This window comes from Rhopalosiphum maidis, chromosome 3, assembly GCF_003676215.2.
Source record: "Rhopalosiphum maidis isolate BTI-1 chromosome 3, ASM367621v3, whole genome shotgun sequence".
NCBI lineage: Eukaryota > Metazoa > Arthropoda > Insecta > Hemiptera > Aphididae > Rhopalosiphum > Rhopalosiphum maidis.
In genome coordinates this window covers 28,529,945-28,547,667 of record NC_040879.1, presented here as the reverse complement: position 1 = coordinate 28,547,667, position 17,723 = coordinate 28,529,945, and the positions used below count along the sequence as shown (strand labels likewise).

Sequence of the window (17,723 nt, the reverse complement as noted above, 5' to 3'; positions counted from 1 at the left end):
AATACCAGTAATATCGTCTAAGATAACGCAAAAAAGTAGATCTGATATGATATGATTTGATTTGATATGCAATTTATGTTTGTTGCCTATAGTAATGCATGTGTTTATAATGTTAAACTATTCAAAATTTTATAAATTTACAAAATTAAATGGAAAACTGTCCATTAGATAAAGCGAAATTGGGTAAGTAAAATTATTACGTTTTGAATAATTTGAGTGTATTAATAAGTTATTATATAATATACAAGGACGGATCACCAATGATTGTCACCGCTAACGGTTGCATATTAGGTAAATAATTAAAACTCAAATATATGTATCTCGATCATGGGCGCAAATAGGGTGGGGATTAGGGGCTTAGCTCCCTAGAACTGCTATAGCCCCCTAAAAACTAATAATTCAACTACATAATACATTAGATATTCAGTATAGAACTGATCTACAGCCCCCTCAAACTCTTCCAAATTTCAAATACTATCTGCGCCTATGATTTAGATGTGTCAAACATGATAGCGAAAGAATTTTAAAGCTAAAACGCTAACAGTGGACATTTTAAAATGTATTTTTGAAGGTACTTTGGTTGACCTTTTCTCCGTAAGCAACAAGTCAATAATATTACCTTTATTAAGCGACTAAGCGTATATATAATGTATAATTATATATTATTTAGTATAAACATTTAAAATAAGGCTGAGGACTTCTAATACTTAAAAACGGTCAAAATAAGTATATTCTTAAAAAACCAATAAATATGTACTTAAAATATACTTTAAAAATGTATTTGAAGAATAAATATCATTTAAACGATAATATTGTATGTACAATAAAATAATGATAAAAAATAAAATGGTATTTAATATAAAAAGACCATGAAAAATATCTTTCTTCATAATCCACATCGTACTATACATAATAAAAAATTTAAAAAAAAATCGTAAATATGAAGTGAGTTCGATAATCTCTTAAAAGTTTATTTCCTGCACTTATTGCGTATAGTAAAATTGTTACATATTTTTATACCAAACATTTCAGAATTTGTTGTTATTAAATTTATCGAACGCCTCATTCAAAAATAACTTAGATATATCGAAAAATTATAAAATATGTTCTTAATTTTTCAAATATACACAAATATGAATTCATTTATATTAATGACAATATATTCAAAAATATGCAAAAATATGCTAAGTAATAAAGTAATATATTTTTTAATATAACTTTCTATTACTATGCATCACATGCATAGATCACTCACAATGTTTTGCTAAGTACTTTTATAAAAATAATATGAAAAACCTAGAAGTTCTCATTCTTTATAACAACCTCCAGTCTCCGCACTTATATCAATTATAACTATTAACTAGAAACAAAACTAAGTGATCCTTCTTGAAAATATTGTTTTTATTATATATGTCTTAACTTTAAAAGTTTTGAATCATTTTTCTACGACAATAATATAATCGTCAATTTTTTTTAAGCTTTATGTAAAACATAATGCTATATTAAACTTTTAATGCTTAAATTCATTAATATTATAATGAATGTTAAAATATAACAAATAATAAATCATATACGACAGATTTGTCTACCTACATAAAGTAAAAATATGGTACAATTTATTTTTATCAATTTAAGCTTGATTTCCATTTTGTTTCAACTAATTAAATTTTTTTAAGTTGTTTTTACTCAAAGTTAGCCTAACTCAGAGCTTCGTGAAATAAAAAGTCCGTAGACTTGTAGCTTGTACTTAATATATTCTATACCTATAGGATATTATACCTGGAGTTTGCTTCACACAATTGTGGCATATTATCCAGATGAACCTTCTCCCCAACAACGGAAAGATATAGATAATTTTTTTACACTAATCGGCCGTCTTTATCCTTGTGAAACATGTGCACGGGATTTCGCCAAACTGTAAGTATTTACTTACATGCATTTGTATTGCTTTTTTTTAAGTACAAGTGTAGTCTGATCAACATGGTTAATTAATATTAAATGGTATAATTCAAAGTAACTACCTATGAACGCGCACAAAATGTGCAATTATTCTTTTCTTTTTTTCAACAGTTTAACCAGTCAACCACCAGTAACCGACTCTCAAAAATCATTATCCGATTGGCTATGTCGAATACATAATCATATTAATCAAAAACTTGGTAAGCCAATATTTGATTGTAACAGAGTAAACGAAAGATGGAGGGATGGGTGGAAGGATGGAAGCTGTGATTAAAAAAAAAATGTATACATTAATATAATACTACTGTCATCTGTTAGGTACGCACATTTTATAAATTACACAAATAACATAATATTATTTATTAATATAAAATATGAATAATTATCATCTTTTTAAACTAAGCAGGTATACAATAATAAAATTTAAAACAAACATGCAAACTAATTATAAACTATATATAACCATCGTAATGGGCGTACAATAAGAAATTTAGAAACATATTATTATAGCACTAACGATATTATATTAAACGATAATATTATGGTATATTGTAAACACAAAATTTGAAAATTTCCTAAACATTATATATCATTGTTACAGGGATTCGGTTAGAATATCAATCAGAATTAACTAACACTTTTTAAAATACTGATTTCATTTATTGCTGGCAATTATATCAAAAACTTCAATTTCGATTTATTAAAAAGGTAGATATTTGAAAAAAATACATTTTTTGGGAAAATAAATTTTTATAATACCTAAACAAAATAATTAATTAAAACATAATCTTAATATTATATACTACTAACTTACAGCTGAGCAAAATTATGAACAGAAGTACTGGCTGAGTAACTTGAAAATTTAATCTATATAATATTTCCATTCTTGGTAAAAATGTTAATTTGGATAAAAAGCACAAAACACCATCATATCATAATATGAATTATACAGAATCCAATGTGATATAACGCTATAGCTATTTATTAATATAAATATAATAGATTAAATTTAAAAATGTTTGTTTCATACAAAAAATCATGGTCTTGTTTAGAGGGTGTGAAAAAATTGTTTTTTAATATTGGTTAGTTAATTGTTGCCAAACTGTGACCAAAAATTGAGAAACACATGATCTAAATGGTAATGATAACATAACTAACAAGTACATTAAAAGTGTGAATAAAAAATATAATGAGTCAATATTTGACTCGGGTAGATGAAATCAAACGAACACGGTAAGATAAATGTAGACGGAAGCCGTGATTAAAAGTATTACATTGTTTATTGCAACATATAATCACAAATATAATCAAAACATTTAAAACTATAAACCACACAACTATGTCCATTGGAAGTACTTATTTTTGTGACAACGTAGTGCTCACTATATAACAGGGGTGGCTAAACCACGGCTCGTGTCATAAACTTTTGCGGCTCGCATCTTATCGTAACATTTTTACAAAAAAATTTTTTATTTGAATTTATGTACATTTATATTTATGTATGACTTTTTTTTTCATTTTGGCTCTTCCATATTTATTAATATGTTTGGTGGCTCACGAGTCTCTTCTCGCTAGCCACCCTTGCTGTATAAAAAAGCATTCGATTAAACAATAAACGCAATCAATATTATAACTACACATTTGACATGCACGAGCTACAGATAGAAAATGTACAGCTGACAAAAAAACTAGTGATTACAGGAATAGTCTAGAAAAATAATTCAATATTCATAATAACAATATTTTGAAAAATGAATGTTTTAAAATGTTTTAAAACTTACAAAATACAAATGAAAATATTTATTACTTACTTTTTTCATAGCTCTAGATTTTATTGGTAATTTTTATTTACTAACTGGATATTGTATCTAAACTAAACTCATATTATATTTAAAATTTCCCATTTGGTTATGTAGAATGTTAATACGTAAGATGTATTTATTCACAAAATGATTTGGTGTAACTTAAGCGTTAAAATTAATACCAACCAGGTTTGTATGAATGTGAAGGTAAAATAATTGTCTTATGTGTGGATGTATGGAAAAAAAATAATTTTTTGTGTAGGTTTAACTAGTTAAATACTAATAAGAAAGAAAAGGATTGTTTAAATACGATATACAATAATTGACTTATCTTAAAAATCTTTTTATTTTAAATTTTGGACATAATTTATGGCTCATAAATAATTTGGTAAACTTACTTATTTATCCAAAAATATCGTTTACAGTATTATACTTTCAAATATGGTAATGTAAAATATATATCTAGTTCTTACTCGAGTTGAATAACTACACTTAACTACTTAATACAATTTGCAAAACTTAAATTTAAAATTGAAATATACCTATAAAAAAAATATATTCACTTATGGTGACATTTCGAAGAAAAGAAAGATAAGTAATAATTAATCTACTATCATATTTATGTCTGTAAATTTAAAAACGAATAATTTATTTCACCAGTCTTGTGAAAGAATAGAAGTAAACGCTCGCTTTTTTTTCTTTTTTTAATAAACAAAAAAGTAATTTTCAAAACTGTATTTGATATAATTATTTTTGCAAATCTAAATGAATTAGCAAAAAACAGTAGATGAGCAATTTGACAATTTAATTCATAGATTTTCTTATAAAAATATTATAATCAACTGTGTTGAAAAAGATTAAATTGATGTTTTTTAGTTCAAACCATGTGTTCCTACAATGTCATTAACCAACTACGACTGTAACTCAAATCGTTTCCTTTCTCTTAAACTCGAAGTTTGTAATTTAAATTTATTTTTTTATTTATTTTATTTATTTTAAGTTTCATTTATAATAAATTATCGATTTATCAATATTCATTATTAGCATTGGTAGTTTCTTTAGTTGTTAAAATTTAAAACCATATCAATACATAAAAAAAAAAAAGATCGTGTTAAATGTAGTACATAAGAACAAACAATTTAATGATTATTTTTTAAGCAATTATATCGTTTATCATAAAAAATAATCAATGTCAAATGAAAATAAGTATAAACGTTCGTAATTTTCGAAGAACAATTTAAGAAGTATTTTATTAATAAGAATAAATTATACCACAATGGTCTTCAACCTTTTTAGACTCGCTACCCACTTTTTTAGGGCTACATTTTTCAAGACACACGTAAGCTTTGTAGAAGAACAAAAAAAAAGTCAAAATTGCTCAATGCATTGTGGTAGTACTATTATAATATTATACTATAGAATATAAATTATATAAACTATATTATCATATTTTTGACATTTATTTCATCTATTAAAGATTTTTTTTTAAAAAAAAAAGACTTATCGCGACCCACCTGTTGAAGACCACTGCTATACACTGCATGGAGTTTTGGATAGCTTAGAATAACTTATTAATCACCTTATTAATGTGTCTTATAACAAAAATAATTAACTTAAAAGAACAATTATATTTCGTTAGTGCTCAATACTCAATAAAAGAACTCTTTGACATCTTGAAATGACCTAAGGTAAGTATCCTTCCAAAAATCTCAATTTAATACAATATTATATATTATAATATAGGTACGCTTATTATAAAAATAAGTCAAGAACTACGTGTACAAAATTTATAGCCTATAAGGGTGTTTTTGATTTAATATACAGGTTAATAGATGTTTTGAAAAAAAATTGCTTATTCACTTTGCAATAAGTTTAAAAAGTAAATTTAATGAAACATTATAAAATATTCAATGTACTTATTTACCCGTTGGGTAACTCTAATAATATATTAATTAGGTTTGAAATTGTACTAGATATAGTCAAATTAATTTAATTATAAGGACACTAAAGTTGTAGGTACTATAGTAGATTCTATACAAACATTCTATTTATTAATATAAATATTATTTTAACTTTAAACCAATAAACCGTATACATTAGAACTTAAGTTGTCATTTACTAAAGTTTGTAAATAGCATTTATTAACATGTGTAATTAAAAAGGCATATAAATGTAAATATATGAAGATCCAGAAGATCACAGTGAAAAAAAAAACTATGCCTAATATATTTTCATAAACACATTATTATGATATGATCAATAAATTAATTAATTAAACGCATATTTATATGGTATTAGTTATTTATTACATTTTTTTAAATCTAACAATTTATGTGTAAAATGTGTAAGATATGTAAAAAGAACTTATTAAACAAAAAAAATAACGTCTATCGACTATCACATTTTAGATTCTAAACATAGTTTGAACATATTGATTTTTACAATGCTGTGTTTTTTACTTTTGTTATCACCTTTTTCATCTTTGAAGGTGATTTTTGATAGAAAATTTAATCAAGTTGGTACTTTTGGGGAGTCAAAATTTTCATTGATTTTTGAAATAATGAGGAAAAACAAAAAAAAATTAAGGAGAAACCGGTTTTCAACTAAATCGATTATCTTCTTTTGTTGTAATTTAATAACGAAAACCCTAGATATTTAAAATTAAATGTTTATATATTTTATTATTTTGTATACATGATATAACTATTAAAATATTTTTAATCGTTTAAAGATATGAAGCATTTATACATTTTCTTTTTTCCATAAATCTTTGCTTTGTTAATAACCTGAAAAATGAATACGGGGTTCCTTATAAGTTGTTATTACAGGAATTTATTTATAAAAACGTACAATTTTTTAAAAACGTTTGCAATTTAAATATTGATGAAGTTGGATACTTACTAGTAAAATAAAAATGTATTATATAATAATAAGTTTTTTGTTGTAATTCAAAGTGTTAATTGTATAAATATAAAACATACCACTGTTACTTAAATTATCTTTTATATATTTTTTTGGTCAAATGTTGATAAAAATGTGTATGTTTATTTTATATAAGTTTATTTTTCAGTTATTTAAAAATATTGAATATGTTGTTTTATAAACGTTTAAATTTCAAATTCATACAATATTCATTATAATCCAAAAAATATGCTAAATTATTTTTTAGTTTAAAATGTTAAGTTTTTAAAGTTATAGCTTAAATTAATATTAATTCAAGGTTCCAAAATAGTTCTGAAATATATATAAAAAAAGTTTTACTTTATTTTACATTTTCAATTAAAATTTGGATGAAATTCAAAAATTATTTATGGGTACTTTTACATATATATTTTATACGATATTTTCAAAACATTCTGGGTTATTTTATGTTATCGCCTATTCACGGACCTCTACATTCACATCGTTCCATGGTAAGTCAATATTAACTTATAAGTATTATGATATAAATATATTATAATAATTAATTAATTACTATTAATATATACAGATAATCCATCTTTTCTCAAAACTGTTTTCGCATTCAATGATTATCATCGAATTCAAATTGAACACATAATTATACACTTACTCAATACGGCGAGCGCGGTACACTCTGCACTACTTATTGCACAGAAGAACGGTTACCTACTTTCACGTTTTTTTTTTAAAAGCTATCGCTACATTATGCATAAACCATACGTAAATACGTGTGATAAAATATGTGCGATGTTATTTTAAGCACAAAGTGATGTAAATTAGAACAGTGAATGGTGTTTGTTTTTGAGATGGTTGGAAATGTAAATTGTAAACCCAATTAAACTGCTTAATTGATTATTTCTCGTTATAAAATAAGTAGGTATGACTTTTATGTGCTTCAGTAAACACACATGTGTATATTAATTTATTATATACATATTTGTATATACATTTATCCGTTTCTCCGATCACAGAATAAAAGCGGCCACTCTGAATATTCTGATAAAAGTTTCGTATTGAATTTCACTCAGTCAAATCAAGTTTTAATATCAAAACAATTCATAAAATGGCTTGTCTAAATCAGTTTTATACTAAACACATGATTATTTATTTTTTGATTGGTTGTTTATTCCAAGTATGTAATTTGTATTTTATCTAAAGTAACACATATATTTGAAAAATATTCAAATGTACTAAAAAAAAATAACATTCATAATAAAATTACCTATGTTCTATAATATCATAAATATTTTGATCCGTTATTCTTTTGCTTTTTCAAACTTGCTAGATGTATTTAAACGTTTGTTTTACAAATACATTTTGTAACTAACCGTTACATTTATGACTAGTAACGATACACATCCTTTTTATGGAAATATAGGACTATTTATCTAAGTTTAAAATTACGAAAACTTTAATCTGTGTATGTATGCACTTATTGATTCGGATAAGTTCGTCTGTAACAATCAAAACGTCTAGTTTCTGCTATAATCTAAGGTCACAGACTTATAAAAATGACAAGATAACATACAATATTTAGTTTGAAATTCCTAGGAAGATAAAATATTAAGATAATAATTATTTTTTTTCTTCAAAAAAAAGTGTAATTTTTATTAGTTTTACACTTTTACCTATGATAATCGATTAGTAATTACTAATTTGAATGTATCCATATTTGTACGCACCCAGGTCAGCAGTGGTCGCGCGGCACCTGAGCAGCAGACAGTTACGGTGGATATTCCTGACGTGGAAGGTATTATTGGCAATCTGACCAACAGGGCAAAGTCTATGGCAAACCGCTTTATCTCGGCGTACACGGATTCGACGGACATGGCGACCGAGTCCGGTAAGAACGTGATGGCCTTCTTCCAGAAAATGAACGAGTCGGCCCAAAACTTTGGCACCAACACCGCAAACAGAATGGGGGAAATGGTGAAGAACGGAAATCGCAGTTGGTCGGGGCTACTGACTAGCCTTTTTAGCAGTAATTAGCTACACCAATACGACTGGTTGTAAAACCGTGGGCCGTGTATTTTAGTAAAAAATCATAACAATAATAATTAAAAAAAAAAAAAAGTGATAATAACGATGAGCACTTGTTTTTAAGTTCTCACGCCATACCATGTAATATTTTAGTGCTGCCGGTTCATTTGTTTAAAACATGAATTAAATATTTGTATTGTATATTATAATAATACCATAATAATAATGATGATAATATACTCGCACTAATTGTTAATTTATTTTTTATACCCAAGCTTTGTTGATAACCGACTGCTTAAGTCGGTACCTACTCAATCTAAATACAAAGTACCTATATTATACTGTGTGTAACATTTTTGTTTATGATTGTTTTTATGAACTTCAAAATACATCGAGTAAATAAAACAAGCTATTTAATATCGACGTGTTGTCCATAAAGGTGATCGCGCAATACGATATAAATGAAAATAAAAAAAAAACACATTAATAATTATCAACGGTAAGCTGCTGAATTCGAATTTTAAAGAAATACTTTATGGTTTTATGGATGATATGATTCAGTTGTTTCCTTATGTTTACGTGTGGTTTAAATTAAATAGTTGTGTGGAAAATGCATACCTACGCATTCTGAGTTATTTGGCTTTTTTAAAAACTTACGACATTTATGAATAATACAATTAATGTAAATAATATTTAAAACTATTATTTTTATGATAATATTTGATATATATACTTGAAGTCCAAGAAAGTATCAAAATTTCCACTCACTAGACAAATTTAAATATATATATAAAAAAAAAAATATTGGAAAGTGATCATAAAAATATTATATGATAATAAAGTTAGTTTAAAAAGTCTTATTACACAATGATTAAAAATTAATAACTAACCAAAAAAGCTAGACATATAAATATATAATACAGAAAGAGAGAAAATAATTCGAATTTTATTATGATAGCACAAGATAAATAACATTTCATAAAATTTAATTTCAAAACCACAACTTCAAAAAAATTCTCGGATGAACTTTATTAAATCCTATCATTCTGATGTTTATTTAATCAAAGGTCTTTTTTATAATTGTCATTTATTACGATGAGATAATGACCATAAATTCAATTTCAAAATTTAAATCGATAGTAGTCAGTAGACGATAATAACTTAATGAGCATATTAATACTAGAAAAATGCTCAAAAAAAAAAGTTAATACTACTAACCATAATAAATCTGTACAGAATACAAAGACTAAATTTGTCGTAAATGAATCACCATGCTAAGAATAAGTTATAGTTGACTTATAATTATACATTATTTAAGTTCAGTGATAAATATTCATCTCATTCTAAAAAAACGATTATTAATAATGAGCTTGTTTACTATAATGTTATTTACTTTTTAATTCACAAACATAGTTTATAAATAATATTTACAAAATATAATAATAATTTTACAGAGTATCAAAATCTATTGAATATTTTAACAAAATATAGGTCATCTTATACTGAACAAATCCTCATATAATTTTTATTTTATTTTTAGATTCAATTATGTAAAAAAATAAGAGTAAATTATCTAAAATAAATAATATGGTAGAATTTTAAAATCAAAAATCGACGATTTTTTTTTATATAAATATACAACAAGTATTTTATAACTAATATGGTTTTATGTTCTAAATTTCTCAATAAGTACCTATTGTTTTTCGAGTTTCACTTGAACAATATACCAATAAGACTATCAAAAAATTACCAGTTGTTTAATACACTAGTTAGGTACATGAAGTACCCTACTTATAATTAAAAACATTTTGGTAGACAAAACTTATATTATATTTCCAATGTCATTTGAAATTTAAAACATTAATCTCAAAACTGAAATTCCCATTCAAATACATAGTTACTGGTATATGTACTTTGTAAAATAATTATAAATATTTACTTAACCTATAATTAAGTACAATACTTTGGAACTAAAAGTTTAATGAGTATAAAAGTCAACATACTACTTAAGTCGATTTTTAAAAAATATGAGCTGTGTACAACTCATTGACTAATTAGTAATTAGTTACACACCTACTTATCGAAGTTATAATATGTAAATAAAAATCTGTAAAATAGCTAATAAGTAATTATAAGAAATTAATTATTTTATCATGTTGGTTGGTTACAAGTGTTGTGACCTCAAACCTCAATTAAGAGACATGTTATAAAACATAAATGCACAGAATAATGGGTTATATATCCAATGTTTGTTTTGGAGACGGATAGAAGTGTAAATTGTGGTTGTAATTAAATAATTTAATTGATAATTTTATAGTGTAGACAGAGTATAACGTTTATTGCAGTTTAGTTAATAACACATGTATATTATTTAATTACTAACTGAATATTTTGATCACTGAATAAAAGCGACCACTTACATTCTTTCATGGTTACTTCCATATTGCAAGCGATTTAGTCATATTCAATTTCGATAAAAGCACAATTTACAAAATGACTTGTCTCCCTCGAAAAACTAAAAGTATGATAATTTATTTGTTGATTGGTTGTTTATTCCAGGTATGCATATTCACATTTTTTGTCTTAAGTAATAATTAACTGACTTAAAGTATCAATGTTTATTTATACACTAAAATAGCAGTTATTTATGTTGTCACATTGAAAGAAAGTTAATTATTTTTTTTAATGATTTAAAGTTTATTGTTAAATATACATATACTTCAGGATTTTTTTTTATGTCTGTGTCTTAAGATTATTTGATCTAAAATTAATTTAGTATTTAAAATTATATTTTATCTTTATACAAATACAAAACTATAAAACAAATTGCTATAAAAGTGCGGTTATAATATTTTAACTTTAAAATTTGATATAAATAAATATTTTCAAATATTACCTCTAAGATTTTCTTTGTTTTTAAATACAGCCTATGAAACTATAGGTTTATGATGTTTTTTTTTAAATTAAAATAGAACAATTCAAATTTTCGTATTTTAAGCAGCCATTTTTGGCAAAACTGAGTGTAATCTATTCAGTTTGATAAATTACAATGTGAAACTTTTAGAGTAAGTCTTATAAAAGTCACAAGTTTTTAAGTAAAAAAAATGTAAGATAAAATATGCGCGTTCTAAAACCATATTACCTAATACTAAAATATTTCTCGCTTGACTCAGAATTCAATAATATAATTCAATTTCATGTTTAAAAATGTGCTTTATATAAGCATAATATTTACATTTCCTGAATTCCCACTCACTTCAACACTATATATTGTGATAAAAAAACTGAACAATTAATAAAATATATTCAAACATCTTAAAATGAAACTTTATATACACTGCATGTATTAGATCTAAGAATACGACGTTATCTATATTTATCGTTAGTATAATTGGAGACTATTATGCCTTATAAATAATTTTTGTTATAAATTAATAGGTACATCAGATATCAGTAAAATCTTTTTTACAACATCGTATCAAATAAGCATACTAGTACAGTCATTTACAGACCACCTTTTTATGCGATTGTTATTCGTTATAATATGTATTATAGTTATTTTTATTTTAGTTTTAAGAAACGTATTAATAATTAAATGACTAACGTGAATTAAAAATACATTTATCCTAACTCCTGATTTTTTACCTAGTCTATAATGATTTTAGCCGTAGATAACAAGACAAATTCGTTTGTATTGATTTAAGTTCGTTTTTTATTTTATTTTTTGTTATTAATTTAAATTTCTTATCAAAATGAAAATTACTAACAAATCTGAAACATAAACCTCCCCCCACAATTGCGCATTCCTAGGGTGACGGTATCTAACGTTGTTTTTTCCCCGCACACAGATGGGCATCATCCACACAACACCCGTGCCTCAGCCCCAGAGCGTGACGGGTTCCACGGCCAGCGACACGATCTCGAAGGTGACGAATCAGACGAATTCGATGATCGACGACGAGCAAAACTATGCAATCGACGGAGTGGAGGACGTGACCGAAGTGTTCAAGTCACTGATCAAGAACACGGGCTCGACGGTATCGATCTTGAGTAACGAGACCAGTGAATCGTTGAAGGAGGTCGCCCAAGCCGGTGGCCGGGCCACGCTCGCACTGGGGTACCTGTGCAATCAACTGTTTAACGGCCTCAGCGCCACCGTGGCCACCAGTGGCGGTTACCTGGCCACCGGTGTCAGGACCATCGACGACGTAGTTGGTGACTGGCCGATCGTGGGCACGGTCACGGGTACTCTCGACGCAGTCACTACGCAGTTGGCCAACACCTTCAACGAGATGTCCGTCAACGGCCGGAAGAGCCGGGAAAAGATGTTCGAGAGACTGCGCAAACGCCTGAACCGGAAAAGCGGGCGTCTGCCGGCAACAGGCGATGGCGATATTTCAATGAGCAACACCAGTAACAGCGCCCCGGTCAACGCCGCCGGAACCACATGATAGTGCAGTGATGAGTAGTTGGCGACGTTTTGGCCGTAATTTGTTGTTATAGTGTTAAAAAATGTATATTTTTTAATCAGAAAAAAAAGAAAAATCCATAAAAAGATTTTTGTAATTCTGTTATTCTGAACACGTGTTTTTATTTAACGTGTTTTTAGGTACCGTAAAAGCTGTTCGTGTGTACATTATATAGTAAATTATCATATTATTGAACCCGTTAAAATATGATGATGCGGAGACCATGGAAGTCGTTACTTGCCTTTGTATTAACAATTAACTACTTACCCAATAGACGTAGGTACGCAATTATCACCGTGCATTTTTCATCATATAACTTAGATAAACTTAACTCTCATCAGAGCGAAGCTCTACACCACTTATAGCCAATACTTCTGAATAGCTAATTTTCTCTTAAAATAAATTCCCACATTAAATTTAAATAAACTTAAGTTCGACTAACAGTGTAGTATTTGAGAATATTGTACATCCGCTATTTGCTCGTTAATAAAAATAATGTTCATAAAATAATTTAGTATGTATTATATATATATATATATATATATATATTTACTACATTGTTTAGCGCAAATACTAAGTAGTACTGAAATGAAAATGTAATTTTTATAATTTTAAATAGATACTACAGAATATGAACAATTTGGCCAAACAACGCATAGAGTATTCAAACTCGCGACGTTTCTCGCATAAATTGCTTCATCAAGTACAACGACCAATATCCAACGAGTAACATTATATTATAGACATGCACTTGTGGATATTAGTTTTAAAATATATAAACACAAAAATGATTAGGAATTTGAGTTAATTTATGTTTTTAAGAGGATCCCTGGAAATATTTTCTAAATTAACAAATCATTGTCAATCTTTTCTCGTTTATATTAATATTTTTATATCTGCCTAAATTACCTTGTTATTTGATATATTATACATGATGATTTTGTAACATGGCACAACTACCTAATCTTCATTCGTCAGATATTAAATATTATTATATTAATAGTTACTTATTAGATTCTGTCATTAGTGTTATTTATTAACAATTTAGGTTTTATATAATATTAGTAATTATTTTATTTGAGTTAAGTACATTAATATGATTTTAATATACATTCACTCAGTATACTAACGAGGAGGATCTAATAAATTTAAAAAAATATATTTATCAGTCATCCTAGATAATTTTTAAATTGGGAAAATTTCCAATGAGGTCTAATCAGACTTAAGATATTAGTAATAAAAAAAATTGAAAAAACATCATCCTTGAAATAATTTGACAAATACTTACGCTGTCCACTAGACACATATTATCACGTTTTAATATCGTTTTTAACATCATTACAGCGTCAATATAGTAAGGAGTTAAGTGCTAAGTGCTAAGAAAAGACAATTTGCAAATATTATAACAGGTATAAGGTATTAAATTATAAGTATCTCTAACCTCTAACATGACGTTCGACTATACTGTGAAACGATCATTCAACCAATGTTTGAGGTAAAAGCACAATACGTCGTGTTGATTGTAAAAATGTTTATCTACCCGCAAACAAACTATAATCAAATGCATTGCTATAATATTATAATATAGAATGCTGAATATACAAACACTTAAATCGTCGCTAATTTACAAAATAGGTATATGGTTTATGGTTTTTTTTTTTTTAAATCGCCAGTTGCCACCCGTACGTAATATTACAGGTCTTCTGGAACTTATGTACCGGCCGCGTTCGCGTTCAAATGGTACGATACGTACTATAGGTAATTCGTTATTCGTACGGCGGCCGTGTACAATGTTGCGACGACGGTGAACTGAGGAAGTAACACTGGGAATCTATTAGGTCGCATCTGTCGCCGTGTTTGTTTACGTGGCGGCGCGGCGTGCATTATGCTCTAATAATATAATACCGTATATTGTACGGAGGTACCTCTCTAAGTATAAAGTAAGCACATAATAATAATAATAATAATAATGTAGTGAAAAAATGTGCGGCGGTGCGGTGCGACGACGACGACGACAATGGGAATTATCATTGTCCGTCCAGCCTAACTCCTATTATTATCGTTATGTCGATACGTCCGACCTTTCGTCTAGAGATTCGGAGACATATTGTCGTCGTCTTCTCCCTTTTGCGGTTGTCCTCGCATTGTGCTCCCGGAATAAAAACGATATAATATTATAACATAATAATGGGTACCTTCGTGTATTATTATGAGTACGAGTGTGTGTGTGTGTGTGTGTGACCGCCGAAATGCAAACGCGGTGGTTCAACGACTTAACCTATAGATATATTATGTACGTTATATATTGGTACCTATATAATATAATAATATTGTATATTATAATGATACATGTATTGATGTATTATGTATATACGATTATAACCAACTAGGTTTGCCGCCGGGGCCGTTTATAATGATAAATGATAATACAATATTATGATGTCGACGAGCGAACCGGCGCATCAGCTGCCTCGCTAATGCCATAATGTCCGATCGTAATCCTCGATCGCTAAGAGTTTATTTATTATTATTATTATTTTCCGCAACAACGACGAGTGGTTGTGGTGATCACATACACGCACGCACGAAAAAAAAAAAAGAAAGTACTTCTATACCGCTCGGGTAATCGAATACCGCGTATGTAGTAAGCACGTAGTATAATATACATAATATAATATAACATCGTGTACCACCGTAATATAATAATATAATGGACACGGCTACACGAGATGATAAATGGGGAGGGAATTGGACGACGACGGTAATGCTCGTTGCTCAGCGAACCGCGTCGCGTATATTATACGCATCGTAATATACGTAATGTTATTATTATGGTTTATTATTAAATTATTAGTATCGTGTAATGCGCTGTGGGTTTATTGATAGCGTAGTAGTTGTACACGCGCAACGCACGCGCGGTAAATGCAACCCGCGGACATCGCGAAGTCTTCTGCCATTAAGTCTGATGTTGTCGGTTGCGCGTTTACGGATTTACGATCGATCGTGTAATAGGCAGTTGTCCACATTAATGTTCTATCGTCATTTAATATTGAACATAATGGGCCCTGAATCACACATAGTAACAATATATTATCTGCCGAAAACTGGAAATCCGCGGTCCACGTGATTCCGTCGTTAACTATACATTATTACTGACCTTTGGGCTTTTATAATGAAAAATGTCGAAAACCTATTGCAATTTGTAACAGAATATTTTAGACGGTTTCACGAATCGCAGAGAAACCACATGAAAAAAAAACCCTCTCGGTAGGAAAAATAAATCATAATTATAATGGTTGTTGTACAAGTGACTTATAGATAGATGTATGTATTACATGTACCTATAATGTGTAACCATATGTCCATATTATTATTATGTATGTAACCAATTATGAATATAAGTAAACTGTACTCTTTCTAATCATGATTTCAAAATTTTTATCAATAGTTGATTAAAATGATGCAATTTACTTATAAGGTAGGTAAAATACTAAAGCATGTTGGTTTTATAGTATAGAGTACAGCGTGCACTTGGTAAAACACTAAAACGATAATTTTTTTTTACTTTATCAGTTCTAAGAATTTGAAGTTTTTACTTTTTAAAATACTTAGTTATTAAAATATTTATATTTTCAACATATTTGTAATTAATCATAAAAATTAAGATATAACTTCGTATAAAGGAAAATGTATTATGTTATAATCAGAGCTTGGGACTTACAGCATTTACTTATTTTTATGGATTGACTTAAAATGTGGCAGGGTACTAAAGAAAATTAAGTAATTCAAAATAATTCTAAAAATGTGTAGCATTGTAAACGGTGAGTATATTTAATATTCATATATGAAACGCATTACGGAAGAAAAATATGTCAATATTACTTTAAATCCGGAACAAATCGTGTCATTTAAATATACTCCAACAACATCGTGTGATGTGAAAAGGAATTTCACCAGTCGTTCAGATTTGAAAATTCAAAAAAAAAAATATAATATAGCATATAATAATTAATAATATAAACTAATATTTAAAAAAATTTGGTTTTGTATATTTTATAATTTTTTACTGCAAAAAAATCCTATTCCAGTTATAATATTAATTTAAGCTAAGCATACTTAAAGAGTTAAATATTTTATTAATACATAATAGTACAACATTTTAATCATTTCATGATATTTCAATAAGATTTTCTGTTAGTTTTTTAGACAACAAAATGTTGTTAAACAAATTTCAATCGCAAGTTAAAAAAAATACGTTCAAACAAAAAAAAACAACAATTGTTACTAATATTACTAATTGTATTGTCAAAAATTAAATGTTATAAATATTATACGTCATATTATTATAATTATATGACTTTTAAATAAAAAATAAAGGTTATTCTTATTTAATTTTCTATAAATATTATCTAACCTTACAAGATTTATTTTTTTTAATGTTAGATAAAATGATTGAACTTTCGTTTCAATTAGAATTTAGTGGATTATCCGTAGATGCCATATTTCACCCATCACCCTATTCCACATATAATCGGGAATACACTGTATTCAT

General features: G+C 27.3%; 3 protein-coding genes across 3 annotated transcripts; all 3 read left to right on the top strand.

Moving 5' to 3' along the window:
* Window positions 1-149: 149 nt before the first annotated feature.
* LOC113558646 (FAD-linked sulfhydryl oxidase ALR-like) lies at window positions 150-2,233 on the top strand. The gene is made up of 3 exons (XM_026964137.1): window positions 150-183; window positions 1,770-1,917; window positions 2,071-2,233. Exons 1-3 carry the CDS (start codon window positions 150-152, stop codon window positions 2,231-2,233), a joined length of 345 nt encoding a protein of 114 aa, XP_026819938.1.
* Window positions 2,234-7,699: 5,466 nt separating this feature from the next.
* On the top strand, window positions 7,700-8,951 carry LOC113558675. The gene is made up of 2 exons (XM_026964169.1): window positions 7,700-7,854; window positions 8,409-8,951. Exons 1-2 carry the CDS (start codon window positions 7,786-7,788, stop codon window positions 8,709-8,711), a joined length of 372 nt encoding a protein of 123 aa, XP_026819970.1. The 5' UTR covers window positions 7,700-7,785; the 3' UTR covers window positions 8,712-8,951.
* Window positions 8,952-11,131: 2,180 nt separating this feature from the next.
* Window positions 11,132-13,276, top strand: LOC113557468. Its single transcript, XM_026963009.1, has 2 exons — window positions 11,132-11,261; window positions 12,551-13,276. The coding sequence occupies exons 1-2, from the start codon at window positions 11,196-11,198 to the stop codon at window positions 13,151-13,153; spliced, it is 669 nt and encodes a 222-aa protein (XP_026818810.1). The 5' UTR covers window positions 11,132-11,195; the 3' UTR covers window positions 13,154-13,276.
* Window positions 13,277-17,723: the final 4,447 nt, after the last annotated feature.

Bases quoted from the DNA above. Each gene is read 5' to 3' on its own strand.
- LOC113558675 (XM_026964169.1), top strand. From the start codon at position 7,786: ATGGCTTGTCTAAATCAGTTTTATACTAAACACATGATTATTTATTTT. The intron at 7,855-8,408 runs GTATGTAATTTG...GTACGCACCCAG, and splicing joins TGATTGGTTGTTTATTCCAA to GTCAGCAGTGGTCGCGCGGC.
- LOC113557468 (XM_026963009.1), top strand. From the start codon at position 11,196: ATGACTTGTCTCCCTCGAAAAACTAAAAGTATGATAATTTATTTGTTG. The intron at 11,262-12,550 runs GTATGCATATTC...CCCCGCACACAG, and splicing joins TGATTGGTTGTTTATTCCAG to ATGGGCATCATCCACACAAC.
- LOC113558646 (XM_026964137.1), top strand. From the start codon at position 150: ATGGAAAACTGTCCATTAGATAAAGCGAAATTGG. The intron at 184-1,769 runs GTAAGTAAAATT...CTATACCTATAG, and splicing joins ATTAGATAAAGCGAAATTGG to GATATTATACCTGGAGTTTG. The intron at 1,918-2,070 runs GTAAGTATTTAC...TTTTTTCAACAG, and splicing joins GCACGGGATTTCGCCAAACT to TTTAACCAGTCAACCACCAG.